At 48.3% G+C, this 16,864-nt stretch overlaps 1 protein-coding gene across 2 annotated transcripts in view; it reads left to right on the top strand.

Annotated features, from left to right (window-relative positions):
- Nucleotides 1-14,920, top strand: part of GRHL1 (grainyhead like transcription factor 1) — a 49,201-nt gene extending 34,281 nt beyond the window's left edge. Inside the window, exons 10-16 of one of the 2 annotated variants that reach the window (XM_069580189.1) lie at nucleotides 1,653-1,740; nucleotides 2,979-3,118; nucleotides 4,186-4,223; nucleotides 7,069-7,160; nucleotides 7,497-7,582; nucleotides 11,368-11,432; nucleotides 13,322-14,920. In XM_069580189.1, coding sequence (XP_069436290.1) covers nucleotides 1,653-1,740; nucleotides 2,979-3,118; nucleotides 4,186-4,223; nucleotides 7,069-7,160; nucleotides 7,497-7,582; nucleotides 11,368-11,432; nucleotides 13,322-13,436 — 624 coding nt within the window. In that variant the 3' untranslated portion in view covers nucleotides 13,437-14,920. The remainder of the gene's footprint in view (nucleotides 1-1,652; nucleotides 1,741-2,978; nucleotides 3,119-4,185; nucleotides 4,224-7,068; nucleotides 7,161-7,496; nucleotides 7,583-11,367; nucleotides 11,433-13,321) is intronic. The other variant, XM_069580190.1, reaches the window with a different exon arrangement.
- Nucleotides 14,921-16,864: the final 1,944 nt, after the last annotated feature.

The following is a 16,864-nucleotide window of genomic DNA, read 5'->3' on the forward strand; positions in this document are numbered from 1 at the left end:
CAGGAGATGCAGGTTCTTGATCCCTGGGTCGGGAAGATCCCCCTGGAGAAGGAAATGGCAACCCACTCCAGTATTCTTGCCTGGGAAATCCCACAGACAAGGGAGCCTGGCAGGCTACTGTCCATGGGGTTGCAAAGACTTTGATATGGAGTTATTTTTAGACCATCAGAAGGAACTGAGCAAGACACAGACCAACCCCAGACGGTAACGGCGAGGAGCCTGATGACCTTCGCCTGTTCTTCTCCGTCAGGGACGTAGTGTTTGCATCAGCGTCACGTAGCAGTGGTGATGGGCAAGTTTGTGTGTATTGCTACATTAGTGATGTATCGATAAACGTAGAAGGTGGTTTTTCATTCTATATTTTTAAATGTTGTTTTACTGTATAATCATGCCAAATCAACTGGATGATTTTTATTGCCACTATATGTTTGCTATCAGGGAATGTATTTACTGAAGAATAAATAACCAGTTCTTTAACAGAAAAAAGTGCTACTCACTCAGTCGTGTCTGACTCTGCAGCCCCATGGATTGTTGCTTGCTTGGCTCCTCTGTCTGTGGGATTCTCCAGGCAAAAATCGCTGGAGTGGATTGCCACTCCCTTCTCCAGGGGATCTTCCCCACCCAGGGATTGAACCCAGATCTCCTGCATTGCAGGCAGATTCTTTACCGTGGAGCTGCCAAGGAATGTGAATAACTTTGTAAACAAATCTGCACCATCTAGAAATAAATGCAAGTAGGTCAAGCAAAATAGCTAACGAATAATTTTGTTTCCGTTTTGCCTACTTGCTCAATTTCAGGTTGCGTTTGTTCCTAATGTACTTGTGGGGCCACCTGTGCAGCACTGCTGTTCTTTGTGTGGTTCTGTGTACCATATGTGTATATCCTCTTTGTAGGCCTGGGAGTAAAGCTTTCCTTTTAAGTGACTGCAGATTTCTAGCTAAATATTTGCTCTTGTGAGTCATAGTTGGTTGGATCTATCACTTAGTCAATGCCAAGACCTTGGACAGAATCACAGTTTTCAGTAACCACATTGGCGGTGAAGTGAAGTGAAGTCGCTTAGTCATGTCCGACTCTTTGCGACCCCGTGTACTGTAGCCTGCCAGGCTCCTCTGTCCATGGGATTTTCCAGGCAAGAATACTGGAGTGGGTCGCCATTTCCTTCTCCAGTGGATCTTCCCAACCCAGGGATTGAACCCAGGTCTCCCGCATTGTAAGCAGATGCTTTTACCATCTGAGCCACATTGGCTGTACAGGACAGTGTACTCAAAGTGGGATCAGCTTGTATTTTTTTCTCTCATTTTCTTGTTATTAGACGACAAGAAAAGTCACTTGTGTCTTTGAAGCCAGTGTGCGGTACGTTAGCTGATTTTCTTGGCTTCCATTTGACCTGGCCTCATCCATTGTTGATAGGAATTCGGCTCTCTTAGTTTTTTAAACAAGGGTTTTCCTGTGATTTTTTTTTTTTCTAGTTTAAAAATAGTTTTAAGAAAGGGCTTTTTTAGAGGAAACTGCCGTAATAAGCTCTACAAGTCTAATAAGCAGTGCAGTTCATCTCCAAAGAGGAGGTATTTTCCCACCGAAGGTCAGGATAAGAGCTAAGCATTTTAAGAGGGCCAGTGAACAGAGCCACAGCTTGTCTTCTCTCCACCCAGGGAGCCGAACGGAAGATCAGAGATGAAGAACGAAAACAAAGCAAAAGAAAAGGCAAGTGCACTGACCCCAGCTCCCAGTTGAGCGCCTGTAAGTAGAAGTGTTTCTTCTGCCAAGCGTTTAAGACCTTTTCGTTCCAACAGTAACTCAAGTTTGTAAACAGAAGCTAGCGTAGGGGGTATTTTCTTCTTATTGCTGAGAAGTGACAGCTTTGCTTCCTTCAACCAGGAAGCAAGGACCGACCAGGGCTTGAACTAAGTCATGCTCAGGGAACTCCAGGAAGGAGTCCTGAGTTTTTCCAGAGTTCAGACGATTTTGGCCTTCAGTTCTGGCTCCCGTTCCTGACAAATAACACACGTTCCACTCGAATAGCTGATAATGAGATTGGAACTGGCCTAGATTTTTAAGCGTAATAGTAACACCCTTTGGAATTCAGGTTGTCTTAATTTGAAATAGCGTGGTGTTCTTCTGTCAGATATTCTTAACACTTGCAGAATCTATAGGGCTTCTGTTTGGACGTTGCACCGGGAAAGCTTTTTTTTTTTTTCTTTTTCCTTTTTAATATGGCCAGCATTCATATTCACAGAATCCCGTAGCTCTCAGCTAAAAGGAAGGAAAAAAGCACACGCTCTGCACAGCTGGAGCTCGGACAGCTGCAACTGCTTTCTGCATGGCCGGCACCCAGCAGATGTGGCCTGAGCATGCCCGTCCGGGCTCTGCCGCTGGCCTCACAGTGCAGCTCAGGAGATGTCCCTTCAGAGAGCCACTCAGCAGCTTGGAAAGCTCATCTCTAAGCACCTCAGGGCCGGAGGCTGGGGGACAGTGGAGTCTGTAATTTAGTAAATAAAAGAGTTAGACAGTCATGTTGTCTCTCCGCCTCCCTGGCGTTCGGTTCTGAAGATGAAAGTCTGGAGTTGAGGTGCCGGTTCTGAAGTCAAGAGTACACCGCTGTCAGAACAGATTACCTAATGAGGAGATCCAGGGTGAAACTACCTCTAAATTATGTTTATACAATCGTTAAGTTTTAGCCTTTCAGGCAGAAGTATCACATACTTTGTCTCTGTTCTGGATCTTTCTCTGTGTGTGTGTGTGTCTTTGTGTTTAAACATGGCTTTTTCTCTCCTGCCTTTGGTAAGATGTGCGACTGATTTTAGTGCAAATACAAACACATTAAGTGTAATTTTTCGCAGTTCAGGCAGCATGACCTGTATCTGCTGTTCTGCTATAATTTAAGTTTCTTAAACAAGAAAGATGCTCTGTAGCCTGCCGGCAGTCTGGGGATAGAAGCTGCTGACTGTGGTGTCCTCGTGTTATTTATTTTTTTTCAGTTTCCGACGTCAAAGTGCCGCTTCTTCCCTCTCACAAACGCATGGACATCACGGTTTTCAAGCCCTTCATTGATCTCGACACCCAGCCTGTCCTTTTCATCCCCGACGTGCACTTTGCCAGTCTTCAGCGGGGTGCTCACGTAGGTAACCCGGATCCCAGGGTGGCTGCTAGGAGGCGACAGGTCACAGAAGGAGAGTCTTTGGCAAACAGAAGCCAGAGCTTGATGAGGTCTGCCCAGGGTTAGGGATCAGCTCTTTGGAGTGTCTGGTTCGGGCAACGTATTGTTCTCACGGTCAGGTGTGTGTAAGCATCATTGCCGTGGAACCACAGCTCCAGACCTGCTGACTTAATTCTGTATGGATGTTATCTGTTGGTGTCTTCAGCTCTTTAAAAGGCACTGGAATAATAACATGTGAAGTTGAGTCTGTGATCTTGTGAATTTCACTTCCATGGGTCTGGACAGGAGGGAAAAGCCAGAGGAATACCAGGAGTGGGAGCCTTAGTAGGATGTCTGAGCGCTCTCCTCGCAGTTTCAGTTAGGGGACCGTCACTGGCTCATGTTTGGTCACGTCTCGGCCACTAATCTGAAATTTATCAAAGCTGCAGTCACGCTCTACTTGGAGCAGAAGCTCAGTGGAGGTTGGACTTGGGTGGAGTGGAGCATGCCCTCCACCTGAGTTCAGGTAGATGCCCCAGAGACATATGCCAGGAGCTTTGTATACAGATTCCGACAGACAGATGTGTTTGCAGAGTTCTTCAGGAAAGGCACTGCCAGGGTGTCCAGTTTCTCATGGGTCTAGGGTGAGCAGGGCTCACTAATCGTTTGCTGTAAAGGGCCCAAGAGTAAACATTTTAGGCTTTTTGGGGGTTGAAGGCTCTCTGTTGTGACTTGCGTCCACTGTTGTGGGGCCAAAATCACCATAAACACTGTGCCAGGAATGGGCGTGGCTGTGCATCAGTAAATACTGTATTTACATAAATGGGCATCAGGCCAGACTTGGTTCATGGGGTGTAGTTTGCCAGCTCCTGAACTGGAGGAGTTCAAGACATCTTTAAGAATCTGGTCATTGAATAATAAGGCTAACGGATTTTGTGTGAGATTGGTTACATTCCAAATTACTTTCGTTTTAGGAATAATTTGTTTAAGGTCTGAAATATTTTAGCATATGCTTGAAAAACAATCTTTTTTTTTTCCCTTGGTCTTAGGTCCTTCCCATTGCCTCAGAAGAGTTGGAGGGTGAAGGGTAAGGTTTATGTTTTGTTTTACTAAATTCTTTTTATTTTGAAACATTCTCAAACCTCTAGAATAATTACAGTACAGAGAACTCCCTTTTTCCTGAGCCGCTGGAGAGTAAGTTGCTGGCGGTGACCCAACACCCCTGCGTCCTTGGTTGTTGTTGTTCAGTTGCTCAGTTGTGTCTGACTCTTTGTGACCCCATGGACTGCAGCACGCCAGGCCGCCCTGTCCATCACCACCTCCCGGAGCTTGCTCAAACTCATGTGCATTGAGTCAGTGATGCCATCCAACCATCTCATCCGCTGTCGTCCCCTTCTCCTCCTGCCTTCAATCTTTTCCCAGCATCAGGGTCTTTTCCAGTGAGTCAGTTCTTTGAATCCAGTGGCCAAAGTGTTGGAGCTTCAGCTTCAGCATCAATCCTTCCAATGAACATTCAGGACTGATTTCCTTTAGGATGGACTGGTTGGATCTCCTTGCAGTCCAAGGGACTCTCAAGAGTCTTCTCCAACACCACAGTTCAAAAGCATCAATTCTTCGGCACTCAGCTCTCCTTATAGTCCAACTCTCATATCCATACATGACTACTGGAAAAACCATAGCTTTAACTTGACAGACCTTTATAGGCAAAGTGATGTCTGCCTTTTAATACTCTGTCTAGGTTTGTATGTTTCCACAAATGAGGATGTTCCCCTGCATAACACAGTCAGAATGTTGACATCAAGGCCTTAGCACGGTACCAGCCAGTCCAGGCTTTGCTAATTGTTCCAAAACTATCCTTTATGGCGAAAAAGAGTCCCTTTCAGACTCACACAGTCTTTCGTTGTCCTGGCTCCTGAATCTCCTTCCATCGGGACCAGCCTTCGCCTCTCCTTGGCTTTCCTGAGCTACTGCTTCTGCAGGTCACACTCCCGCCGTTTTGTAGGCTATCCCTCTGTCTGGGTCTGTCTGTGGTTTCCTCTCAGGGTAGATGATACATCTGGGCAGGACTGGCACAGACGAGGCCCTGCTCTCAGCGTGTCCTGTCGGGGACACGTGTTTTCAGGGCACTCCTGCTGGCGATGTTCGCTCTGGTCACTTGATTCAGACAGGCTCTGCCAAGCTTCTCTGCTGTATAGTGAAACTCTTTCTCCTCTTGTAGGTGTTTTGAGGGGAGGTGCTTTGTAAACATCCCACTCCTTGTCAAGCTTTTAATTTCTCATTTGCATTACATCAGCACGGGCTTGTGGTTTCCCATTGTATTCAATACGCTGTGATTTGGTCATCGTCGTTTACTCTGCTCACATGGTCCCAGGGCCAGCGGGGTCCCTCTCGCTTGCTGCTGGATCACTCCGGCTCGACCCTCCTGCCCTCACTGCTCTAGCACTTCCTCACCTTCAGGCGTGGCGTCTACCAGGCACTTGTTTTTCTGCCCTACTCTGGCCCAGAAATCAGCCTCTGCTCTAAGAAACCCAGGTTCCTTGTGGAGATCGAGCTTTGGAATACCGGAGGAGCTTCACAGCCGGTTGCTGTGATGGTGTCTATGCCCCCTGCTCCCAGGGGCACCCTTCTCAGCCTCGCCAGCAGTGCTTCCGCCCAGTGCTCCACCTGCCCAGCGCTCCACCAGGCGAGGGTCTGGTCACCTTCTGTGAGCCATCCCAGCTCCCCACACCCACCCAAATGGGCCACGGGCCTCGCGGAAGACAGGCTCTCCGCAGCCTCTCTAACTTGTGTTCTCAGACCTGAATCCTGCAAGTACTTTCATTGGAGAGCTCTTCTGTGCTGGAAGCTGAGACACAGCATTTTAAGCTCCAGCTGCTATTCTTAAAGTGATGGTTCTGCTCAGCAGCTCGCACTTACTTCATTTTCAGTTGTTTTTGTTTTTGTTTTTGTTTTTACTATTTTCTTGCTTACTCACTAAGCCTCACAACAGTGAGCTCACTGTGACTTGTGCCTTTGATAGCCAGTCCCACCGGTCTCTTCACTTCTTTTTTCATTAAAGTCGCTCTGTCATGTCCAACTCTTTGCGACTCCATGGACTGGGGTTCATGCAATTCTCCAAACCAGAATGCTGGAATGGGTGGCCTTTCCCTTCTCCAGGAGATCTTCCCAACCTAGGAATCGAACCCAGGTCTCCCACATTGCGGGTGGATTCTTTACCAACTGAGCTATCAGGGAAGCCCTTCTTTCTTCATATGCACCTGGAAATGTTTCCCCTCCCTTTGTATTTCCACCAACACTGCCATATTTTGGGGGGTTTGATGCTGTGATTGTCTCTAGAGTCGTCCCATTCGTCTTCTGCTCGTAGATCCTGGTGTCCGCTCCAGTCTCTGCCACACCCCGATTGTAGCCTTCTTGACTCTCAGAATGACCCGCTGATCACTGCAACATAAAAGTCTAAACTTCCTGAGAGCTGAGTGATCGAGGTTTTCTGGATTAGATTCATCTTCCTCTGGGACTTTCTGTCTCAGCCAGCCAGGCTGAGTGTTTTCCCGCTCACACATCCTCCCTCTTTTGACGCTCTCTCCTCTGTTACCACCTTCACGCGCATCTCACATCCCACCTCCTTCATAAGTTTTTTTTTTCCTGAAGAGAAACCCCATTCCCAAGAGGGCAGCTGGAGCTGTGTGAGAGCAACAGGGGTGTCCAGCAGGCTCCTGAGTGTGGTCCCCCTCTGCTATTTGGTCGCACGAGCCCGGGTCAGTCAGCTTCTTCCCTTGAGCCCCAGATTTTCATCCACAAAATAAAGGCTGGCCCATTTTAAAATGAAGGACATTTTAAAATGTAAAATCCAGTGATAACACCCGGAAACTCCTTTTGTTTCTGCAAGTGATTGAAAGTGAAGTCACTAATTGCACACCTTGGATCGTCTGCAGGTCCAGCTTGAAGAGGGGGCCATACAGCTCGGAAGACGACTTTGTGATCCCGCCTCCTGCTAAGCTGACCCGGGTAGAAGAACCAAAGAGAGGTGTGTTGGTTTACGGTTCGTAGTGGGATTTTCCAGTGGGAAGTGAGCTCTGAATCCAGCCAAAGCATGAAGTCCTCAAGCAGACCTCATCAGTGTTGACTTCCCTTGAGTGTTCCTCCATCAGAGCAGCTCCTCCTGGCTTGAGCCGGGACTTCCAGCAGAGTTAAAAAGAAGCTGAAAGCTGTGTTCCTTGAGACAGATTTTATATTGGTTCATGTTTGCCGTCCTTAATGTGGACGTCTCTTTTTATTTTTCTCAATACTTGCAATCCGTTTTCTTGTTTTGCTCCTATCAATGAATTACACTTTTCCCTCCTTCTTCCCCGCTGGGGATCAGTGCTGCTCTACGTGCGGAAGGAGTCAGAAGAAGTCTTCGATGCCCTGATGCTCAAGACTCCATCCTTGAAAGGCCTGATGGAAGCTGTAAGTAGTAGGAGCTTCATAATCCTCTTACTTGCACAGAATTCGATCAGAACAAATTTTACCAGCCCGTCCAGGTTCCTCGGTGGTGCTAAAGCCTTTCCTGAGTCCCAGCACCTTGTCTGTGGCCGAGGCACGTGCCACATTTCACCCCGACCCCCACACCCCCAGCTTAGTCTTCAGCAGTTGCAAGGTTGTACCTACCTCACACCACTGTGCCCAGCACACCCATTGGTAGATAGTAATCACCCACCAGCGTCTAGTCCACTGAACTGAGTGGATTTGTAATGACCCTTGGAATGGTTTAACTTTCCTGTGCTTGGTTAAAGAGAGACTGCCACTTAACAGACTACTTAGAAGCCAACAAAAGATTATTTCTATCAAAATCTTGAAAACTTCCACACATAAAACAGTGGCTCCTTCACTGGCCTTTGGAACTCCTGATCTTGGGGAATGACTGAATTTGTGTCCAGACATTACCCGAAGCCTATTTGTGAAAAGGCAGAGTTGTGACCAGAGGTGACCACAGCCAGGTGATTTAAAGTGAAGTCACGAGTTGCACACTTCTGATCACCTACATGGCCAGCTTGAGAAGGGGCCCATACAACTTCCATGGCTCGGAGATCCTTCGGCCGCAGCATCTCAGCAAATGGCCCAAGAGCACACTGACCCCAGCCTGCCCTTGGGGACATCATAGAGGCACGAGAAGGGTGCCAGGCTGATCCCTGTTTTGGCTTTGCCCCAGAGTGAAATTCAAGGGGTCAGCACTGTGTCTCGATATGTATCCACCTTGGGCCCCTGTAAATCACCGGAATCTTTGAGCTCAAAGTGAGTCCATAACTCGGCTGGAAGCAGGTTTCCCCTGACTACTGCCAAATGTTGAATTCATTTAACAAACGTTTGTGAAGGGCCTACTTTGTGCCAGGCACTGTTCCTGGCACTGGAGATATAGGAGTACATGACCCAGTGCTGAATGGAGTTTACATTCTGGTTAGGAAGATGGCTACAGTGAAATCGGCAGAGGCCACTGTGTAATTTTCCAGGTAGCACTGATGGATGCGGGGAGACATACCAGTAACCTCAAATATGCAGATGACAACACCCTTATGGCCGAAAGCGAAGAACTAAAGAGACTCTTGATGAAAGTGAAAGAGGAGAGTGAAAAAGTTGGCTTAAAGCTCAGCATTCAGAAAACGAAGATCATGGCATCTGGTCCCATCACTTCAGGGCAAATAGATGGGGAAACAGTGGAAACAAAAGAGACTTTATTTTTTGAGGCTCCAAAATCACTGCAGATAGTGACTGCAGCCATGAAATTAAAAGACGCTTACTCCTTGGAAGAAAAGTTATGACCAACCTACACAGCATATTAAAAAGCAGAGACATTACTTTGCCAACAAAGGTCCGTCTAGTCAAGGCTATGGTTTTTCCAGTGGTCATGTATGGATGTGAGAGTTGGACTATAAAGAAAGCTGAGCAGCAAAGAATTGATGCTTTTGAATTGTGGTGTTGGAGAAGACTCTTGAGAGTCCCTTGGACTGCAAGGAGACCTAACCAGTCCATCCTAAAGGAAATCAGTCCTGAATATTCATTGGAAGGACTGATGCTGAAGCTGAAACTCCAGTACTTTGACCACCTGATGCAAAGAACAGACTCATTTGAAAAGACCCTGAATCTGGGAAAGATTTCAGGAGAAGGGGACGACAGAGGATGAGATGGTTGGGTGGCATCACCGACTAGTCGGGCATGAGTTTGAGTAAGTTTCAGGAGTTGGTGATGGACAGGGAAGCCTGGTGTGCTGCAGACCATGGGGGTCGCAAAGAGTCAGACACGACTGAGCGACTGGACTGAACTGAACTGAACTGATGGATGCTGTGGGGAGAACTGAGGCAGTGCAGGGGGTGGCAGCCAGGGGGCGCTGTCTCTCGGTCTCTAGGAAGCGGATGTCACCGCAGCTCCTCCCCTGCACCTCAGCCAGCGGCGCCCAGCGCCACCTGGCGCCCTCTGCTCTGAGTCATTCGGCTTCCTGTGACTTCTCCCGGTTCCTGGTTCCTCCGCTTCCTTGTCTCCTGATAGCCCCTCCTCACCTCTTGATGAAGGAGAGAGAGGAGAGCGTGGAAAAGACTGGGACTCGCTGTGCAAATATAATTCATTCACAGCACTTAAGGAATTCATCCCAGCCTCCCATCTCCTGGGCTGGGGGTTTCATAAACACAGTGATAGTCCAGTGGCACAGAAAAGAGGTGAACGTGTATGATGCAGCTTGGATGTGGTTCGATGTGCACGATGTATCTTTGTTAGATTGAAAATGATCTGCAGGCCGGTCTTCTGAAGCCCCAGTCTCAGGGCCGCCCAGAGCCGTGCTCTTCAGATCAAGGGTGGGCAGGGCGGTGACCCCTGGGTGGGAGCGGTCTGGATACCTCCTCAGGTACAGTGTCTGACCTAGATTGAATCAGCCCCTGGTCCTTGGAGTAGCTGTCCCCTCCCTGTGCAGACAGCTCCATGCCCAAGAGGAAACCTCCAGAGCTCACTGCACTGTGTGGACCCCGCACCCCTGGTCGAGAGGGAAGGTGGGCCAGGACTGGGGCCCTCGGCCACGCCTTAGCCAGAGCCCACTGCCCTCCGGAGAGGCTCCACCCCTAGCGAGGCGCTGGCCTGGCTGTGGCCAGGGCCCTTGGATGTTCCTTCTGAGCTGGGGAATCAAAACAGTTCCTTCCTTCTGGTGAGTCTGTATCTGAAATGAACTCCTGCTTTGGGCTGGACATGCCTTAATCCCATGATAGTCATTTGGTATGTGAGGTGAGGGTCTCTCTTTCCGGTTGAGAGGAGGCCAAGGTTTAGAACAGTCACCTGCCAGTGGAAACTGAGTCAGAACTGGCACTGTTTAGGCGTGTCTCACTCCAGAGTGAGGCCTTTGTGCACTGAGTAGAGTGCCTAGACAGGATGCTTGTCAACGCTCATGGAGCCTGCAGCTCAGAGAGGGGCCCACGTGGATGTCAGCATGCTCGGAGCTCACAGCTCAGAGAAGGGCCCACGTGGACGTCAGCATGCTCGGAGCTCACAGCTCAGAGAGGGGCCCACGTGGATGTTAACATGCATGGAGCCTGCAGTTCGGAGAGGGGCCCATGTGGATGCCAACATGCATGGAGCGTTCAGCTCAGAGAGGGGCCCACGTGGACATCAGCATGCATGGAGCCTGCAGTTCGGAGAGGGGCCCACGTGGATGTCAACATGCATGGAGCACTCAGCTCAGAGAGGGGCCCACGTGGATGCCAACATGCATGGAGCCTGCAGTTCGGAGAGGGGCCCACGTGGATGCCAACCTGCATGGAGCGCTCAGCTCAGAGAGGGGCCCACGTGGATGCCAACCTGCATGGAGCGCTCAGCTCTGAGAGGTGGACCGAGGACTTTAGTTTTCTTGTTGCAGCAGTGTTCGCTCATCAGGCAGGACAAGTACAGCACACGGATTTCGGGTGGAAAGAATAGGTCTGTACTTTCTCTGTAAACATAACACTGCTCTGTAAGGTATTAATTTCAAAACACCATGGCCATATAATAGAGTTGTGACACCTATGACTGGGAAGCAACAGACCCCTGATTCCAGCTCTCTCCAGAGGCGGGTAGCCCCTCCTCCCCAGGATAGACAGGCGCTCATCTGTGGCTTTGTGTGTGCAGATGTGAGAAACAGAAAGCCAAGTGTCTGTACCACTGTATGAAGGTATTTGTCAAGGTTTTGTCAAGTCATGAACACAGAAATTTGTAATATTAATTTTCTTTTGTTCCTTTAGATCTCTGACAAATATGATGTTCCGCAAGAAAAGATTGGGAAAATCTTCAAGAAGTGTAAAAAAGGGTGAGTGCTGACTGGCAACCTTAGAGCCTCTGATGTCAGCGTCATAGAGCAGAGACTAGGAGTGATGTCAGGGTCATAGAGCAGAGACTAGGAGTGATGTCAGGGTCATAGAACAGCCCCTCTGAGTGATGTCAGTGTAATAGAACAGCCCCTCTGAGTGATGTCAGGGTCATAGAACAGAGACTGGGAGTGATGTCAGTGTCACAGAACAGCCCCTCTGAGTGATGTCAGGGTCATAGAGCAGCCTCTCTGAGTGATGTCAGTGTGATAGAACAGAGACTAGGAGTCATATCAGTGTCATAGAACAGCCCCTCTGAGTGATGTCAGTGTTTTAGAACAGCCCCTCTGAGTGATGTCAGTTTCATAGAACAGCCCCTCTGAGTGATGTCAGTTTCATAGAACAGCCCCTCTGAGTGATGTCAGTTTCATAGAACAGCCCCTCTGAGTGATGTCAGTTTCATAGAACAGCCCTTCTGAGTGATGTCAGTGTCACAGAACAGCCCCACTGAGTGATGTCAGTGTCACAGAACAGAGACTGGGAGTCATATCAGTGTCACAGAACAGCCCCTCTGAGTGATGTCAGTGTCATAGAACAGCCCCACTGAGTCATGTCAGTGTTATAGAACAGCCCCTCTGAGTGATGTCAGTGCCATAGAGCAGAGACTAGGAGTCATGTCAGTGTCACAGAGCAGCCCCTCTGAGTGATGTCAGGGTCATAGAACAGCCCCTCTGAGTGATGTCAGTGTCACAGAACAGCCTCTGAGTAATGTCAGTGTCATAGAAAATTAATTTCATCCACCTGAATTTGTGCCCAGTCAAGAACCAGTTATAGAAATATCAGTGCAAAAAGAATAGTTTTTCATACTAGATTATCCACATAAAGTTGATTTATTTTTCTAGGGCATCTTTGTGGATTTTTTCCAAGTAAAATCTTTGTTTCTCCCATGCTTGGCAGCAGTGCAGTTGCTCCAAATTCCAGAGCGCATGATAAAATTTACCAAGGCTGACAACAGTCGCTGCCCCATTTATTGAGCCCCCATCATGAGTCAGGTGCTGGACCAGGCACATGTGTGTCACTTAATTCCCATGTTACCATTACTCTAAGACAGGAGTTACTACTCAGTTTCTGGATGAGGCAGCCGAGGCCCAGAGAGCCTAGGAAGCTTTTCCAGAATCAGGGTCAGCTTAGTGCCGAGGCCAAGCTTCAAGTTCTGTTTTGACCAACATCAAAGCCTTTGCTCCATCTCCCTCCACCCTCCTGCCCTGAGACATGTTTTCAATCATGGAATGTTGCTTCTTAGTTCAGAAGTTAATATTTTTAGAACTGTACTTAAGTGTCAGTACTGTTTGGCATGGGATACAGAGTAAGCATTTTGGGGCTTAATTCTAAAGCATGTGGAATGTCCTCGATGGGCCTTGTGGGAAGGGTTGGCCTTGATAGTAGATTGGCTAAACTTTGAGGGTAACTCATTGGGAAAAAGAGTCGTCAGGGAGCTGTGGCTTCCAGACGCGTAGGTTGACTTGACTGATGTGCCTTCTGTAGCTGGACCATGTGATTCTTCTGTAGACTGACTTTGTTCACTGTAATAAGTACTGTTTATTGAAAGATCACTGCACACTGAAATAATAACTCAGCTACTGTGTTTTCTTTATCGTATACCCTGCACGTGAAGTGCTTCACCCAAGCTCCTCATTTCATTCCTACAACAACCATGTAAGATTGACCCTACTATTATACCCATTTCACAGATGAGGAAAGTGAGGCATAGGGAGTGTAACTAGTTTGCCTCACATGGCACAGCTAGCAAGTGGCAATGCTAGCTGTGGAGTTTGGGTGTGACTGCGGAGCGGGCAGGAGTGAGCAGGCCTGTCTCGTCTCCCTTTTCCAGGATCCTGGTGAACATGGACGACAATATCGTGAAGCATTACTCCAATGAAGACACCTTCCAGCTGCAGATGGAAGAGTCCGGGGGATCGTTCAAGCTCACCCTCACTGAGATCTGAGGATGCCCCGCCCACGACTCCCAGCGAGCTCAGTGAAGCTGTCACCTGGGCCTTTGGGGTTGGCAAGCCACAGGTTCGCCAGTCGGCCACCTTCCAAATGTGGGTGGATGTCAGTGGAAGTTGGAGGTGGCACTGCTTTTGGCTTGGAGATAGCATTGAATGTATTGCATTGACGTTTTTCAGATGACCCCAGAAAGCATATTTGAATTTTCTGCTATAAATACTTAGGATTAAAAGTGGAAACTTTGTTCCAAGATTTGCTAGGTTACCTGGGAACCTTTAGGATATCTGCTACATTATTTATGGAACTATCTCTTCAGCACGGTGCACGTCAGACTCGGTGTGACTCTGACCGCCTCAAGTCACGGGCACGGTGCCCCCGCCAGACGGGGGCGCCCTCTCTCCTCGGCCTCTCATTCCCCAGTAAGTGTTTACTCCAACAGGGCAGGTTACCGAAATCTTCCTTTGCGACTGTCTTGAACATATCAACTGCCTCTATTATGAAGAACCCGAACGGTGACAGTGTGCCTCCGTCAGGCTAAAGCTGCGTGTGTGTGAGTGCAATACGTCTTGAAGGCCTGTGTCTGTAAATGTGTACATACCTGTCCTATATAAATAGATAATATATACGTGTGGTGTCTGTACATACAGTGAGGAGACGCGAAGAGGTCTACCCTAAGGACTTTCTTGAGATGAGAGGATAAGTTATTTCTGACCACCTACACCCAGCAGGTAGCATGCTGTGCTTAGTGAATCCTGCTCACAAGCTTTCTCTGGGTTTTCCCGAACACAGCCACCATTCTGTAGCATGGCAAAACCTCAGATGACAGAGATGCTGCACACTCTTGAGAAGGTTGTTATTTGGATGTCTGCCCTGTTTAACACATGAAGTAAAGGAAAAAGCACTACTGCAGCTCACGTCTGTTGTGTCTGCTAGTATCAGTCAGGTGTCCCCGACAGCGGGAATAAACACAGTGATCACGGCATGTACTGTCGCCACCGTGAACCAGGAGATGCAACTCGGGACGGAGTGCTTCCAGATCTCTGTGCTATAGGAAATGACTTCTGTTTCATCACGTTTCAGAACCTCCAGGCTTTGTCTTGTATGCTAACAGTTCTAAAAAGCATTCATGAGTTTGAGACTGTATTACTATGGGGAACATTTTTATACATGTTTAAATATATAAAAATACTAAAGAGTGTAATTTTGTAACGGAAATAAAAATTGCAGGTATCTTTAGGTTCAGGGAAATAGAATAGGCTCTTTGTATACATAGGATTGATAGTTACATTCTTCCATTAAAATATTCTAATGAAGTATGTGAACTAAGTTGCTGGCTTTCTAAGATAAGATCTTATGGGACACGGGTCATATAATATTTTGTATTTTGTTTTATGAAATTGATTTTGTCTTGTTTTTAATTGTATAATTGAAGATGTATTTTAAACCAAAGGGATTAAATTTTTATATGTCTATTTCGTAATACGTCCTTTCCTGTTATTTAGCTTGGCGTTTCCTTTCATTAGTCAGTAAAAGCAGAATCTGAGATCTTAAAAAGTAGAGCTGAAAAGAATCAGCTTCGTGTTTTCTCCTTGTTTCCCAGCATGTAAACTTGGGAAAACTCTCTTCCTTCCTCTTAGTCTTGCCTTAGAGGGTCTGAAATGATCTGAGTAATTGTTAACTGAGGGGGTCCCAACTGAGTTTTTAACTACCTCCAAAATTTAACCACCAAAGCTTAAGGTAAATGCTTTCAAACCTGAAATCTCAGGGTTCTTAGTTTAAAGCTGGACAGAAAACGTTTGGTTTAAAAATCTACCAGGGACTTCTCTGGCGGTCCAGTGGTTGGGACTCTGCGTTCTCACTGCGGAGGGTCCAGGTTCCATTCCTAGTCAGGGAAGTAAGAACCTATAAGCTGTGTAGCTTGGCCAAAAAAAAGGAACAAAAAGCTACCAGTAATGTTTCAGATCATCAGAATTTCTAAATCAAATGGCTCTTGTTAAGTACGCACTGGTAATCCAGGGCCAAAATGTGATAGACACTTAAGTATATTTCTAGAGAACACGTCATCACAGAAATGAAGTAACTCCCAGGGAGGTCTCCTGCAATGCCTGTGGACCTCTTGCTCTAATCGTGGGGCCACAGGTCAGAACTCCTGAGGGGGAGACCCCGTGCATGGCCCCCTGAGGCCCCAGAGCCTGTGGGTTGGGGCCTTTGTGGCCTCTCCCAAGGGACCCTTCTGGACTCTGCTGCCCTGTCCCCTCACACTTTTGTCTCCCTGGATTGCTGGCAGCCTGCCTGGTGCCCAGGTGCTCAGTCCATGATCCTGCAATGATGAGGTGACAAGCTGGTGCCCTTGACGAGCCCCGCCCCTTGCAGGACAGCAGCAGCGAGATGGGTTAGAAGTCAGAAGCTCAGAAGTGAGCGTGGCTGGACCTGGCCCCATGGCACGCAGTGGGGGTCATCTGCCTAACCTGGCGGCAGTCAGGAAAACAGCGCCTGAGACGGGGCCCTGGAGCAGGGGTGTCAAGGCGCCTTCTGGACGTCATGGGACGGAGTCACAAGGGGTGCATTCGGCCTGCAGGTGCAGAGGGCGGGGTCACCACGCCTGCTCTCGCCGACCAGGTGTGCACTTGTTCAAGGTCAGTGTCCTCTGTCCACCCTGTGGAGCTGGCATCATTCAACATCAGCAACATCTGCATCTCACCTGCAAACACTGCCACCAGCGTACAAGCACGGGCTGCTGGGCGGTGTGGTCAGGCCTTGAACCCATACCCTGGCTGCCCTGAGGGCGTCACAGCAGGTGTGCACCAACAGGCCACAGTCCCTTCTCTGCTCTGACCACTTCTGTCTCACACACACAAACCCTCGATCCTGAACTCCTTTAGCCATCATCCCCCTTCAAATCTGTTAGCCAAATTTTAGAAAATTTTACAAATGTAACGCATGCAAAGAAAAAAAACACACGCCAGGAGACGGAATGAGGAGAGCTCCAGGAGAGCGTCTCCAAGAGGTGAGCTTTCTGACCCCCAGTCCGACGCCCCAGAGAGAACCAGCCATGCATTCCTCCAAGGCCAGAGTCCTCCAGGCAAACGCAAGTGCACTGTGCATGTTGTTTCGCAGGTAGGGTCATACTGTTCTTTGCAGATATTTTCATTTATCACTATTCTTTGGACAAGAGTTCTTTTTAGTGACTGCATTGTATTCCATTGTAGAAACGACCACCACCTAATCAGTACCCAGGGCTTCCCTGGTGGCTCAAATGGTAAAGAATCTGCCTTCAGTGCAGGAGATGTGGGTTCAATCCCTGGGTCGGGAAGATTCCCTAGAGGAGATTCCAGTATTCTTGCCTGGAGAATCCCATGGACAGAGGAGCCTGGTGGGCTACAGTCCATGGGGTCACATAGAGTTGAACACGACTGAGTGACTG

The sequence above is a fragment of the Ovis canadensis genome, chromosome 3 (assembly GCF_042477335.2).
Source record: "Ovis canadensis isolate MfBH-ARS-UI-01 breed Bighorn chromosome 3, ARS-UI_OviCan_v2, whole genome shotgun sequence".
NCBI lineage: Eukaryota > Metazoa > Chordata > Mammalia > Artiodactyla > Bovidae > Ovis > Ovis canadensis.